General features: G+C 35.8%; 1 protein-coding gene across 6 annotated transcripts in view; it reads right to left on the bottom strand.

Moving 5' to 3' along the window:
- ATG5 (autophagy related 5) overlaps nt 1-15,261 on the bottom strand; it is a 120,736-nt gene that overhangs the window by 67,487 nt on the left and 37,988 nt on the right. For all 6 annotated transcript variants that reach the window (XR_015802542.1, XR_015802539.1, XR_015802541.1 and 3 more), the window contains exon 7: nt 7,161-7,278. Coding sequence is in view for 2 of the 6 variants with exons in the window: in XM_088161957.1 (XP_088018083.1) it covers nt 7,161-7,278 (118 nt within the window). In the remaining 4 variants the exon portion in view is untranslated. The remainder of the gene's footprint in view (nt 1-7,160; nt 7,279-15,261) is intronic.

Genomic DNA, 15,261 nt, shown 5'->3' with positions numbered 1-15,261 from the left:
AAATGAAAAGCAAAAGAAACTGGGAACTGGAAGAATGCTGATAGAGAGGCACAGTCCCTGGGTGTCAAAATATTTTAGATTTTCCATCTAGTGAAACAAAAATTTGCTCATAAACTCTAGGAAACTGAGGTCTAGATAACAGATAGACAGATAACCACAGGACAAAAAGACAGAAAGCAAAAAGAAAAAACTAACACAGAAGTGATGACTATTGACTAATTACTACCCCAGAGAACTAGATCTATTCCTGTTAGAAAATCAGCTAAGGTCTGAAAATCTGCAAAATTCGTTATATAAATTATAGTGAGCTTAGTCAAAGGAGAGTTAGTTTTAGAGGAAGAAAAAGCAGATACTAAGAGAGTAAGAAAGGACAGCATGAGCTATTACTAGAACAGATGATGAAGGAGTATGAGCAGGAAAGAGACATTGACAATGCAAGTTGAAAAGAGAACTGAAAACTAAGTTCCCCTCTTTCCTGATGCTGCCATCAGGATCAAATATAATGAGACACTGCCCAAAAACCTAACTCACCAGCTTGCCTCAGATTTAAGTATGAACAACTAGGGAGAAGCAAACATAAAAAACAAGTACACACACACACACACACACTCCTTCAAGAGGATAATCACAGCTGAGAACTAAAATCAGTTTACTATGTTCAAAGCACAGAACTTCCAATGTTTTACCTTAAAGACTGAAAACTGAATTGAAATTGCCCATTTTCAAGGAAGGATTTCCAAAAAAAGACAGTCAGGAATAGTAGCCCACGAATAGCAAGCTAAGTATAACTGCACAACTCCCGAATTTGATTTCAACTGTATGTATTTGATAAACTGAATTAAAGAATAATTATGGAAATACAGTAAATAAAAAATATACTAATACACAATATAGGTTTATCCATAGTAAGATTTCAGACTGAAGTGACTTTAATTTATAAACTTCTGTGTAACTGATAAAATACAGTTCAGTAACTAAACACAAAAATATAACATGCCTTAAAGAAAGACTATAGTGGGCTACAATACAGAGGAAGTGATTATTGGATTAGTCTGAAAATACTGATTTTAATATTTATTAAATATGACAAGAAGGACTTCAGTACTTCACTGCTTCTCAAACTTTATGTCAACACAGGAAGACAGAACAAAGAAAATAACTGAAACAAATGAAATGTATCAATGTTCAATGGAAGGTTGGTGAGCTGGTCTTACTGTTTCGGTTGCCACATAACCACAACCACTGCCTATGAAGCAGCTAAATAGGAACCATGTAAAAAGAAAAACTATTCAGCTAACAAGAAAACAGATGATTTAACACATTTGCTGTCTGAATACTTTTTCAGACACAAAATTAGAGGGTTATGTTAGATCAGTTCTAACCTAACCTTCCAGAAGAAAGTACTGCACAGTAATGCAGGAGGAATAATACAAGGTGAAATAAGTGCATCTTCCTTGAAAGTTCTCTGAACACGCAGGCCTACAAGAGAGCGGGAGAGGGGCTCTTGACAAGTCATGAAATGACAGGGAAAAGGGAAATGGCTTTAAACTGAAAGAGGACAGGTTTAAATTCAATATCAGGAATAGATTCTATACTCAGCAGGTGGCGAGACAGCAGCACAGGCTGTGCAGAGAAGCTGTGGTTTGACTCATCCCTGGAAGTGTTCAAAGTCAGGCTGGATGAGGCCTTGAGCAACCTGAGATAGTGGAAGGTGCCCTTGCCCATGACAGCAGGGCTGGAACTTTAAGATCCCTTCCAACCTAAACCATTCTATCATTCTGTGTTTGCTACTAACAAAGACAGCCATTCTCATTGTTGCTTTAGAAAAACCAGGTACCCTTTACAGTCAAGATAATGTAATGTAATTACCAATAGTTTTAAGTGTTACACTGGCTTCTTAGTGCTTGCTCTAATTCCACTGCTTTTCTTTACACTTTCTGGCCATTACTACTAATGTATGAAATGCTTGATACACATTTTGACAAATGGGTTCCCAACTACTGCGCACTCTGCTCCAACTCCAGTGCAGTGATTGAGGAAAAGAGAAGATAAAGCCAACCTTCCTTGCAATCTGAAGAGTTAGAGGATGGACTCTAAACAGAAGCTATTCTTTGCTCTTCGTATAAGGCCTGCAACAAAAAGTCTTTTGTCCACCAGTTTTTCCTCTGATTAACAGCTTAAGCAGATGAAACTATTCAGCAACCCAGAAAGGTGAGCAATGCACAGAATTCATTAAGCACAAAAAGAATTTACACATACATATTTTTTTAAAAAAATATATAAATATATATATAATTGAATAAAGGACCAGTTTGAGGAGAGACAGAAAAATATGGGTTGGGATAATAACAGTTCAAAGTTTTCATTTTTTACAGCACTTCAACAAACAATAAAAGCCTTGAATAAATAGTTTCATAAGCTAATTTAAATAAAACGCAGTATTCTAAACAGCTACCCACACTCTATAACAGTCCAAAATAATATTGACACAGCATTTTACAAAGACCATTTTTACTATAAATCTCTTAATGTCATTATTCAACCTGTTCTTTTGACAGTGCTCTTTACACCGTGTTTTCAACAGTCGGTAATCAATGCATACATTCAATCCACATATATATATAAATACATTTTTTCATTGAAACATTTTTCTCAGCACAGTTAAAAGGAAGACTTAATTATATCCATGCTTCCTAAAGCAAAGGCATATAGACACTGTGGGTGGTTCTTGAAACCCTTCCCTCCCTCTTCTGGTGGTGGTCCCTAAGAATCTGGCAGCAGGAACAGCTCAATATACAGCTACAAATGCTGAGTCTGAAAACCATATATTCTCTGTGTTCCCACGGCACAAAGCTCAGCTACGGATGTCACCACAGACAAGCAACCACCACAATTACCGTGAAGCTTCCAGCTGAATGAGAAGCCATTGGAAAAGAGAAAACCATAGAGGAAAAGGGGGGAAAAAAGTCAACAGATGGAGGAAAAAAAGGGAACTCATATTTACTGTGTTGCACAGAAGAAAAGATGCAGTTAATGATACCAGTGAATCAATTCACTAAAGAGGGCAGTTAAATACAGTTTGGAAAAATATCTAAATGGCTTTGAAAAGATGAATAAAAAGATTTTTAAAAATCTGTTTCTCCAGTATCTATTATACCTTTAGCATATCTTTTATGAGATACTACTTTTATCTCCTTTGTTCAGAAAAATTAAGTAAATCTCAACTTTTATAACTGAATAGTCTGAAAATCCAGATGTAAAAAAGTTTTTCATTATTTTCTAACAAACCTTTAATAATGTATTCTGTTTTGTTACAATATTATTTTAATGCCTCTACCAGAATAAAGTGTAGATTAAGACAAAACATACAAGTTTACAAGGAAAATATTAGAAGATACTAAGTAAGGTCCAAAGACATTTTTAATGTCTGATTACAACCTATTTTTCCTTCAGAAACCATTTTAACAAAATGAATTATCATCATTTTAGAGATAACAAATTGAAGTCAAAGCAATCTTACAGCCAGAAACATTAATTTTTTGGAGGCTGGGACAGAAGAACAGGTATGAGAGGCCTAAACTTTACTTCACAAAGTGCCTGGGGTTTGCACACTCAAAGGCCCAGAGCTCTCACTGATTCCAAGTACAAGCAAGCAAACTGTTCAGCAGAACACTCACACTGATCCACTGGATTTTTCTGATGCTCCTCTCTATAAAATGGGTGGGTTTGTAACACTCAGCTTGCCTGATCACACAGGAATGAATTCTCCAAGGAAAAAAGAATTAAATTCTGTTCCCAAAGGCAGTATTCAGCTGTCTAAATTATAATACTTCCTGAAGTACCTTCATTTTTGATTTATCCTTTCAAGAACCAGGACTGTGATTTTTCACTACACACACCTGACATTAAAACATGCCCAGCCTGGCAGAAAGACAACAGTCTCTCAGACAATCGCTAAGTGTGTAAGGAAATTATGATTGTACAGCCAGTCTACAGCTCTGACACCTTCTAAACTTCAAGTATTCAACTTCAAATGGAGACAACTGCCAACTGCTTTAGAAGTAAAACCTTTAGGTACAGTATCTCAGATTTCCAAAACATGCTTGGAAATTAAACTCTCCTACGCCCACACCTCCTCTGTATTTTGAACTGATGGAACATCTGTTGACAGAGGAAGCTTGTTAAATTCTCAGTGATCCAGCATCAGAGAGAAAATTATTTTACTGAATGGGTTTCATGGATACTTAGTAGCACAGATGTGCTGTAGTTCTGTAATCTCAAGAGTTTAGACTACTTGATGGAAAAGGGTGACACTTTTCCTCATTATGGCTGCTAACACTTCTACAGGCAAAATTCAAAAGTGGCACTAGACAGTCTGGTTAGTTGTTTTTTTAATAGCTCAAAGCTCTGTTAGAGCATGAACACAATATAGTGCACATTATATTTGAATAATGAATGAGTGGGTTTAGTCAAGCAAGAGAATAACCAAATTCACTCATTGGCTCAACTGAATAATCAGTGAACAGAGTATGATGATCTCTAGCAGTCAGACCCAAACCAGCACTGTCCTTCCCTGTCCATGATCCTTAGCAGTAAGAATCACTGCTGTCACGGGCATCCATTTTTTCAGGTCAGTTTCCTTTATGTCTGAACCTTTCCCTATCATCCCTCTGTTTTGTTCTAATTCTGCTTCTTCCTTTTTTTAATTTCCATGTTGCCATACCTAACTTTCTGCTTTGTATTCCTGTCCACAGTACAGCAACCCTGAATAGGTTTTCCTCAGTCCTTTATCTCACAATCCCCAGCTGCACCTGACCATCTCTTCACCTGCAACTTGTCATTCTGCCAGTACAAACTATTCTTCTTTTCAACTTCTGATTCAATTTGCTTCTCCAAATCCCTCCTCTGAACCACTTGGCTAGCAGGATATCTACTCACCATTCTTTCACAGATGCCTTGCACAATCTCTGTGCATACTCCACAAGCCACATGCTCTTTTCTCTCATCCTTTTATCATCTCCTACCTCACTTACTCTGTCCAGGTGTTCACATTTATTATGTCATGTTTTGGCTTTTGCCCAAATCTCTTTCATTCTGCCACATTGTTTATAGTCACCCTCCCCATCACGTTTAATGATTGCCAGATCTGTCATTTTCTTCCAAATTACTTGTTCAGACTCTCACCCCCTCCACTGGTTCTGTGTATCCACCTACCCCCACATCTCCTCAGGAGCCCACATTATTTTCTGCATTTAGCTCAGACAGCTCCCCTAGCTTTCCAGCATACCAGAAGGGGAGAACACTCACAATACAAGAGGAACAACTGGACACTACAACACAAAGCTGTGTTACAGGAGAAAATGTGCCAAGTTCTGGATAGCTCACATCCATGTGAGGGACCAGATCTATTAAACTCTTAAGTTTGCAAGTCACTCAGTAAAAACTGGGCCAAATTTAAGCATATATATACAGACAAGCATATTCCAACACTCCAAAACCCACAAAATTTCACATCCCTCCTTGTATGTGTAAGAATAGTACCTACTTTAGTTTCTCTTAGTCCAACTTTTTTTTTGCCCAAGTTGAGTAAATGTAAGTTTTTTTAGCTTTTAACAAAAACGAAGCAAGCACAGCTTATTTCTGTTCTACTGTCAAAGGATGGTGCTTTTGTCAACATGTGAAAAGAAGGCCAACTGATGGGAATTATCATCACTGGTATTCAGATAGAACTCTATTACATTCACACTTCCAATAAATGCAGTTAACTAGCACATTCATGATCTCCAGCTTTGGCAAATCTACATAAAAACTGTCATCCCTTAAATCCTGGAATAATTGTGCGTAAATGCTTTTGAGGTTCTTCCATTTAATTTGTGCTCAAATGCCTTTCAAGTTAAAATGCATCCATCCTTCTCAGTGATTTTTAAAAATTTCCTCTACCTTTTCAGCAGGGCCTGCATGATACTGACAGTTAACTACTTAAAGATGGTTAAACTTGCTGGTGCTAACATTCATGTATCTACTGGTATCTCCCTTTATCTTTTGGACAGCTAGCAGAAAGCATTACTTAAAATAATGCTCTGAAATTTAAAAAAGCTTTATGAAAAACGGGCACATAGTAATAGTCCATATTTTTCTTACCTTTTGTTATTTTTGGAAATTGTTCTCATATGTTAACAAGTATTAAACAAGGGTAAAAAAGGTACTTTGATATGTCAGCGAATTTCTAAGATCCTGATACTGGGAGAAATCCGTGACAGCTGTTTAATTTTGAATCAAGCAAGTTCTGTGTATAACAAAATCTTACAGAATTTTATATTGATTTCCAATTCACTGCTTCACTGTCAAAAGATGCTGATACTAAAACCAGTAAATTCTATGCCAAGATCTTCTCTAGAATATCACACATTTCTCAAAAGTTCCTTGTTTACAGATACAGTTAAGACAACACCAAGAACAAATTAAAAACATTTTGCATTAAATAATTTTGATTTTAATTTGCAGAGTACATAACTGTTACATTTATCCCCCCTAAAACATGTATCACAGTTCCAATACCTGTAAGCTTTGAGACTAAAATTACATCCAAAAAAGCCTACTTCCTGAATAAGTGAAGAGCAACAAATGCTATTGAATGACATAACATGCTACATTAATTGCTCACACAATACTAATTCATAATCATACATAAACTATTATATACTTGTAAAAATCTCTTGCTGGTACATTTTAAAAGGTTGGACTTCAAGAACAGAAAAATGCATTCTAAAAACATATTCAATTTCTATCAGTTTTGGAGTTTTACATATAAAAAGTTTTTGGAATAAAAAATGAAAGGTAACTTAAAATCTCCTGACACTGTCAGAATTTTTTTTTAAAGTGCAGAAAATAACATGTGAGTATTTTTATTATGATCATAATGGCAAAAGAGTACGGGAATTTTAAAATAAAACTTCTAGAGATTAATTTTTCAGGAGTGACTAAGGACTCAATCTTACTCTCTTGGAGCCATGCAGCTGATGCAGGACACACTAAAGAGGCAGGAATGAATGAAATCTGAAACTCTGGTACTGACATTTAGTTCTACCTCCAAAATACTCATATTAAAAATCAACAGAAAAAGAATTATCTTATTGGACAGAAAGTTATTTCTGCAGTACCTTCAGGGGTGATCGCACTAGGACACACATCTTTTAGCAGGTCTCCCAAAGTATGCAACTGTCCTCCTGAAGCAATTGGTCGAAATAGCTTCTGTATAAAAGGTCTCTCTGTTGTTGCCTGTTTTATTAAAAAAAAAAAAAAAGAAGCCAACAAGTAATTTACAGACCATGCAAATAGGTAGTATTAGCAATTGAGACAGGTACACAATAGGACAGAACTAAAGGTTGCAGCAGAAGAAACATCGTGGTACTTCCACATTCCCCCTGCCCTGCACCTTGCATTTCATTAATATCATGAAATGCAGGAAGTTTTTGTTTATTAACAATTACAAGTAAACTGTTGCTCCAGAAAAACTGTAAAGATAATTTTTAGATAGTGTCATGGATACAAGTGTTAAATTTTTTTTTAAGCCCCAAATCTTCTGTTATGGGAGTACAATCTGCTTTAATAAAAAATATTTTAATATATCCTTAATTTTAAAAAAAAGAGCAGCAAGCACAAACTTAGGAGTTCAACATATCCCTATGTATTTTGCCAAGCCAAAGCAATACAATACCCTTACAGCTCAACAACAGGTGATTTTTTTCTCCTTAGATTTTATATCAAAAATTTCAAGCTATTTCAGCTGCAAGAACCACTACCAACTTATTAAAAAACATGTGCTTTGACAGGCAACCTAAAATCTTCTACCTACTTAAGGAATCAGTCATATGCAGAGAACACATCTGGCCCACTTCTGCTGCAGACATGCAAAGGAATTCAGAATTATTTCAACTATGCATCTTTCCATTTAAAGCCTTGTCCTATCATCATATGCCTTTGTAAAAAGTCCCTCTCCAGCTCTCTTGTAGGCCACCTTCAGGTACTGGAAGATCTCTTTGGAGTATTGTTTTCTCTAGGCTGATCAAACAGAAGTCCTTATTCCCCATATCCACTAGCAAAGTTTCCAGGACAATTTACTCTATGACCTTTGTTGGGCACCAAAGTAAGACTGACTGGCCTGTAGTTCCACAGGTCTTCCTTATTTCCCCTTTTAAAAAAAACGGCGTTACGTCTCAGTAGGAACTTCACTGGACTGCCACAACTGCTCAAATATGATGGATGGTGGCTTAGTCACTTCAGGTGCCACTTTCATCTGTGGGGATGCCTCTCATCTAGTCCCATAGACTTGTGCACCTTCAGGTCCCTTAGGTGCTCTTGGACTTAATCTTCTAGAGTGGGCAGCTCTTCATTCTCTCAGTCTCTGCCTCTTCCCTTTTGGGACTTGGGCTGTCTGGCTGGAATACTTCCTGGTGAAGACTGAGGCAAAAAAAGACACTGAATACCTCCACATTCTGGGTAAACAGGTCTCCCATTTTTTCTGGAGAGGGCTCACAATTTTTCTAGTCTTCCTTTATCCCTGACATTCCTATAGAAGCTCCTCTTGTTGCCCTTAATGTCCGTGGCCAGATGTAATTCTATCAGATCTTTAGCACTTATTTAAGAACTGTGGTTATGTTAAGGTAGCTCTCTTCTTTGGGTATCTGTAAAAGCAGCTCCAGGGGCAGCAAGAGTCTGACATTACAAAGACAGGCAAAGGTTCTTTTCCTGGTAACCTGACATCTCCACCCAAACTCAGTACCTGAGCCAGAGAAGTTAAAAATCTTGTTTTCAACCAACCCAAACGCTATAACCTAGTTCCAAATTGTTGCTGACAATTTTCTGCTAACAGCTAACTCCCAAAGGAAGCTGATGTGCCCTGCATTGCGGGTGACTGGGCTCCAGCAAATGAGACTTTCATCACATATGATCTTAATTGGAACAAGCAACACAAGCCATTGCCCCTTTCAAATTTAGTTTCTTACCTCTCAGAAAGTGTCTCCCATCCTACTATGGTAATTAAAAAATAGAAACAACTCAACATCAAGAGGTATGTTATCCCTCAGTGGGGCTTTATGGGGAAAAAATAATCACTCAAACAAACAAATTAAGACCAACAATGCAACTGTCATTCACAGGCAGGTAGGGAGTCTTTGCCTAAGAGTGGTACCCTAGCTCAGAAGTAATTCTGGGGCAGTACAGTGCAGAACTGCTAACACACAGCTACTTGTTGCTTCTTGTTAATAGTCTTCAAATATGGAAAAATAGTCTTTTGCCAGTTTTTCTTATGAAGACTTATCAGAGGTAGTTTCCTAGAGGCTCTAGCCAATTCTCAATGCCTTCAGGGTAGCAATATGGGGAATACCATCAGTGCTAATGAAATATATCTGAACATTTTAAAAATGATAGGAGGCACACAGCCAGCAGGATCCATCTACCTCAGATCCACATTTGAAAAGTGAACTCTGGCACATTATGTTGAAGAAACATACATGCAAAACATAAAAAAAAAAAAAAAAAAAAGGAAAAATTCCCTAAAACATTGTTTTAGTCAAAACAATTTTGTACCAAGTTTAGTTTTTAAAAATAATTGGATATGTGCTTAAATCTGAAGTAGCAGAAGTGGAAATAAACAGAAGTACGCAGGCAAAGATTGTTATTATCAACAGACTTTTAAGATAAGAATTTCCCAAGTGTGTACTGCAGTTGGTCATTATTTATTAATAATGAAGATCAATTTTCCCTAGTTATAATAATTTAATGCCAAGAGGGAAAAGCCAAAGTTGTATTTTCTCAGGTCTCCAAAATAGTTGCTGACTGCTGCAAACAATATCCTTAGTTCCTATCATAAAATATTATAGAAAATAGAAAATCAATTCAATTTTGCATCTTAAGTGTTAAGCAACACAGATGTGGTAAAGTAAATAAAAATCACTGGTGTTCATCAATGTTATAATGATAAAAGTAACTGCACATTGTTTATACAAAGACTGGTTCAAAAATCTAATCCTACAGGCAGAATATTACCCCAAGATGCTTATACACTTCTTCCCTCATCATGCAGCAGATGCTTTATGCATTAAAAGAATCAAAAGAAAAGTCTCATCCTACATTCCACAATATTTATAGGATAACTTTTCAAAGTATCTTAGTCATACAGGAGCATAGTTTTAGGAAAACTTTGCCATGACCTTTTTTCAAGTAGTAATATAAGACCAACTTGACTACAGCTTTCTAGTCCAGTATTGCAAGTGTCCTGGCCAGGCTGGATGGAGCCTTGAGCATGGTTTAGTGCTAGATATCCCTGCCCATGGCAGGTGGGTCAGACTTGATGGCCTTTGAAAGGCCCCTTCCAACTCAAACTATTCTATGATTCCATTTATTATAATAAGATGTGAAGGAACAGTCTCTATGAATAGCTGCTTATATAATGTGGTGTTTTGTAAAATATTTGCTTAATCAGTCATGAAACAAAGTACTACCTGTAATCTAACCCATAAAGATATCACTATATAACTGATAATGATTTGAAATAATCCAAGCAAATATTCATACAATATCTATCATTTTGCCAGCTAAAATAGTAGCTTCAACAGAATGTAGCGCTTTTAAAATTATTTTATATTGCAGTGTAGCCTCCATGTAGCTGTTCAAGATTCTGGATGTATTTGCAGGATACAACAAGTGAAAGTCAAACAGTAATTGACAACCTCTACAGAGAAAATGCCTTCAAGCATACGAGCATATGAATACAATCACTCAGCCTAAAAATTACAGGGCATATTCACAATTTAGTATCAAATTACCGAATTTATAGTAAAGCAAATCTTCATCTCGAAATTAACATACTTTCCAGAAAGTTGGACTCAACTGCAACTGCAATTTCTCATTCTTCTCTATTTCTACATAGAACCATAAAACTCATGATTTGCAGAATAAACGAAGACTTGACTCTTATTAAAAGAAAGCTTAAACCCTGACAATGATAGGAGAGTTAGGGTGAAAAAAAATTGCACCACAGTGAGAAAGTTACCTATTCAGGTATACTAGCACTGAGAAGAGTCATAAGTGAGGGCAAGTTTTAAGAGGCCCTTTAAAGCAGTGCAAAGCCTCACAGGATCACAGACAAGCTATACAGTTACATACTATGCTAACAAATGTAACTCTTTCTTCCCTATCATCCTAGCAAAACAAGAAAAAAAAAGAAAAAAAGAGTTGTCAGCTTGCCTGGTCCTTTTCAGAATCAACACAACATCAAACACTGCATGAAATCCACAATTTAATTAGTCAGATATTTTATACAGGATGCATCTTAAAATGAAAAACATAACTCACAAACCACTGGGTTTTAATCTGGAAAAATCACAGTTTCCAGTATTTTCATCAAAAGGAAAGTCTTTGGATTTTCTGCCTAAACACTCGCTGCTCCTCAATATTCAAACAAATAAAAGTAACCATACATACAGAACCCACAAAGTAAAAAAAAAATAAATTAAAAAATCTTAAAATCCCCACATGTGCATAAGCTGGCAACCTAAAACAACAAAAGTTGAGACTTCCCTACAAATTCCATCATATTTTCAGTAATTTGTCAAATTCATACTCTGTGCTGCTTTGTAATGAACAACTTTACATTAAAAAAAGTTCTCCTAATTTCATAGAATCATTTTGTTTAAACTCAACCAAGAAACTTTAGAAGCAACAAGAGTTTGCACAATGATGCAGGTTATTTTACATAAAAAAGAAAGAACAGGAAAATTAACTAGTCCCTGAAAATAAAATTATGCAAAATTATAAAATATCCTCAAAAATATTTTTCCATATCTTTTAGATGCCTTCTACTTTGTAGAAATGCTTTCAATTAAGAATCTCAATGCACAATGGAAAAGTGACTAACTGAATAGCTGATGAGCTGCTGTAGTCACAGAACGATCACAAGACCATGTCTGTCCAAAAGCAAGGTACTGCAAATCCCCATCTGAAATACCGTTCTTTCACTGGTGCTGAAAAGCTGGGGTTTTGCTGGAATTTCAGGATGGGTATCTTTGACTTCTTTTTGCTTAATATTAGACCAGACTCATTGAATATTTAATTGTGGAGAAGGTACAACACTATTTCTCAGTGGGAGTTGACAGGTTTTTGTTGTTTTGTTTCTTGCTTTTTAAAGAATCTTCCATCTCGTTCAAAAAGGTGATTTTCAGCTCAACAAGCTAAAGTACACAAGAAAATGATTTTGTTTTATCTATTTGAAATCTGTCACCTTTCAAACTTCATTAATATTTTTTGAGCTTCTATTACAAGAGGCATAAAACATAACAATGTGATATGCCTTTATTCTGTAATCATTGTCCCTCTTCAAATCTTCCAAGCAAGAGAGGGCTTCTCTCACATAACTCACTGCTTTATTCGACACCTTTGATAATTTTTCTATTTCACTTACTCTTTAAGATGTTAGGACTGGAACAACATTCTTAAAAAAAAAAAAAAAAAAAAAAAAGACTACTTCTAGTATTTCTTTAGTCTCTGCAAAGTCCATCAGGTAGATCCTCTAGTTATGATTTTGTGTGCTTTGAATAAGGCTAGCACTGTTTTTGTTAGCATTCAAAATTTTGAACTGCTTACCCTGCAATATCACATCACTGTTCAGAGAAAAAGGTACAACTCAATATAAAACAGAATTTATTTTTTTAAAAGAAAAGAAGCAAGTAATGCTTTTATATGTCTGACACGTAACTAAAATCCATAAGACAAAAAGAAGGAGAATGCACATTCTCAACACACCTACCCAGAATTACCACAAAAATTGAGTCACTGACAGGATGTGCTGTGGGTTGTAGAACTCATAGGATCAACAAATGTGTTTTCTTTTTATCATTGTAAATTACTACTATCATTATTAAATTACCTGTTTTTCCCATACTGCATTTTAAATTTCTCTAATAAATGAGATCTGTCATTCGTTGTAAAAATTAAAACATACATACCTGAATTTAATCTATGGAAAAAAAATTAATCCTTTCACCTATTTTTGAGTTTTTATCAGAATTTCTGCAGTTATGTTGCAAAAACATTTGGTTTCCTCATTAAATTGAAGGTCTTAATCATGATGGACACGAATTTTACACTCCCTAATATTTTTAAGAGGCTTGAAACAACAACGACAAAAAAAGATTCAAACAGGCTACACTTTATACATTTAATTACATTAACTCCAGTCACCTAAATTAGTAGTGCAGAAGTTTTCTACCACTGGATTGAAGCTGAAGATAATATTATGAATGCGTGCACATATGATTTAATATGGTCATGCTAAATGTGTACCTCTATGATGATACCACTATAAAACTCCTTGGATGGGAGATAATCATAATATCAATCATACATGTCAAGGAATCACAACATCAAGTAAAGTGAAAATTCTGTTATTCTTGAAAGCACTCCTAACAGTATTACACAAACTGAAAAATCTTTAGGTGGTGTTGAACATTAATGATCACTGGTTTAAAAGCAAGATAAATTATATGATGTGTTTTCTTGGTGGAAGCTTTAACAGACCTTAACAACGACCCCCATAACATGTGGCAAGTATTATGTCAAGAACTGATGCAACTAATAATACCAAAATTATCTAGTATCTTAGCCAAGACTGTAGTCAAATTAAAGCCACAACTAGAATTATAAACACATCTGGAATAAAGTTAAAATTTTATGTAGTAGGGCTTATTACAGTTATGTCTAGACAATAATATTGAACCATTTTTGATCATGAATGGTTAAGGACTGTTCTCTTAATCACTGATGGACAACAACTTGTGTCTTCCTTTATGCCTTTCATTGAACAGAGCACACTTATGAAGCAACTGCAGTTGTATCCTAACTTTGTACATAACTAACAAATATGGCAACTATTTCAGTTAATTCTCCCTTACATTGTTGAGAGCAATTACTTGCTCATCCTTAAAAAGATTAAAGAACCATTTAAAATATCACCCTTCTCCATATTATTTAAACTGGCAGAAAATGCTTCCTTACAATCTTTTAGAAAAAAACTTTATGTAATAGCAACAAAATGAGTAATTAGAACCACGTAAAACATCTGAAAGTTAAAGTTCTACCACATGTTCTACTTATCTGAAAAAGATATGTGTAGTTAGAAAGCATCCCTTAACAAACTGATTAAAAATTTAATGGGCTGAGTACATTGTGACACTTCAGAATAGAAGCCATTGCTTCACTTTCTGTAAATGTAAAGATGTATCATGCTGTCTACATTGAATTTGCAGTCAAAATATTTTCTGATGTTCAGACAGATATTTATACACATTGATGAGATCTCCCCACCCCCAAATCTTTTCTTCTCTAGGCTCAACAGTTCCAGCTTCCACAGCCTTTTTTCTCCTCTCATGTTAGACTCACTAATTCCTCAACCATTTCAGTGGTCCTTTACTGTACTCTCATCCCATAGAGCTCCATTTTTCTCCTGAACCAGAGAGCCCAAAACCGGATTCCAGGTGCGCTCTTACCAGTGTCAAGGAGACTGGAGGGATCATTTCCCTCAAGCTGCTGACAACTCTCATCCTACAGCAGCCCAGGATACAATTTACTTTCCCTGTCCCACTGCTAAGGTCCTCTCATACCTTGTGGGTCATTTTTAACAAGAGCATGTACTGCCAAAAGTTACAATTCCATACTAAAAGTTGCAGAAGTACCACTCAAAATGTCTAACAAGCATGGCTGAAACACATTCTGGCTGTTGCCTGGTCTTTCAAATTATCTGTCAATTTTTCTTGTGCAGGGAAAGTAGCACTGTATACTCTGAACAACTGGATTTGCAATATTTGATGTCAGGTGAATTGGACAGATCTTAGAAGCAGAAGAAAGTCAACACTTGATACACACAGAGCAGACAGCAGGCAACTGTCACACAGCCAGAAATAGCAGAGAATAAATGCAAAAAACAGCTTCAAGAGGCAGCTTTGTTGGGCCCTGAGAAGACAAACACACCTACAATACAGGCATGGCCTCAAAGCATTAAATTTCCTTCTCAGGAAAGAATTTGTATTTGTAAGTGGTAAAATATCAAGATATCTGAAGAGTCAGGGACAACAATTCAATAGTGCTCTTCACAGCTGTGGCATTTTATGTGCACATGCAGACCTAAGCTTCACTTAACAATTGAGCAATTGAGTACTGACTACCTATCAAGCAAACAACTTTAGAAATGGATTTACATCCACAAAA

The sequence above is a fragment of the Sturnus vulgaris genome, chromosome 3 (assembly GCF_052056855.1).
Source record: "Sturnus vulgaris isolate bStuVul1 chromosome 3, bStuVul1.hap1, whole genome shotgun sequence".
NCBI lineage: Eukaryota > Metazoa > Chordata > Aves > Passeriformes > Sturnidae > Sturnus > Sturnus vulgaris.
This window is presented reverse-complemented; position numbering and strand designations above follow the sequence as displayed.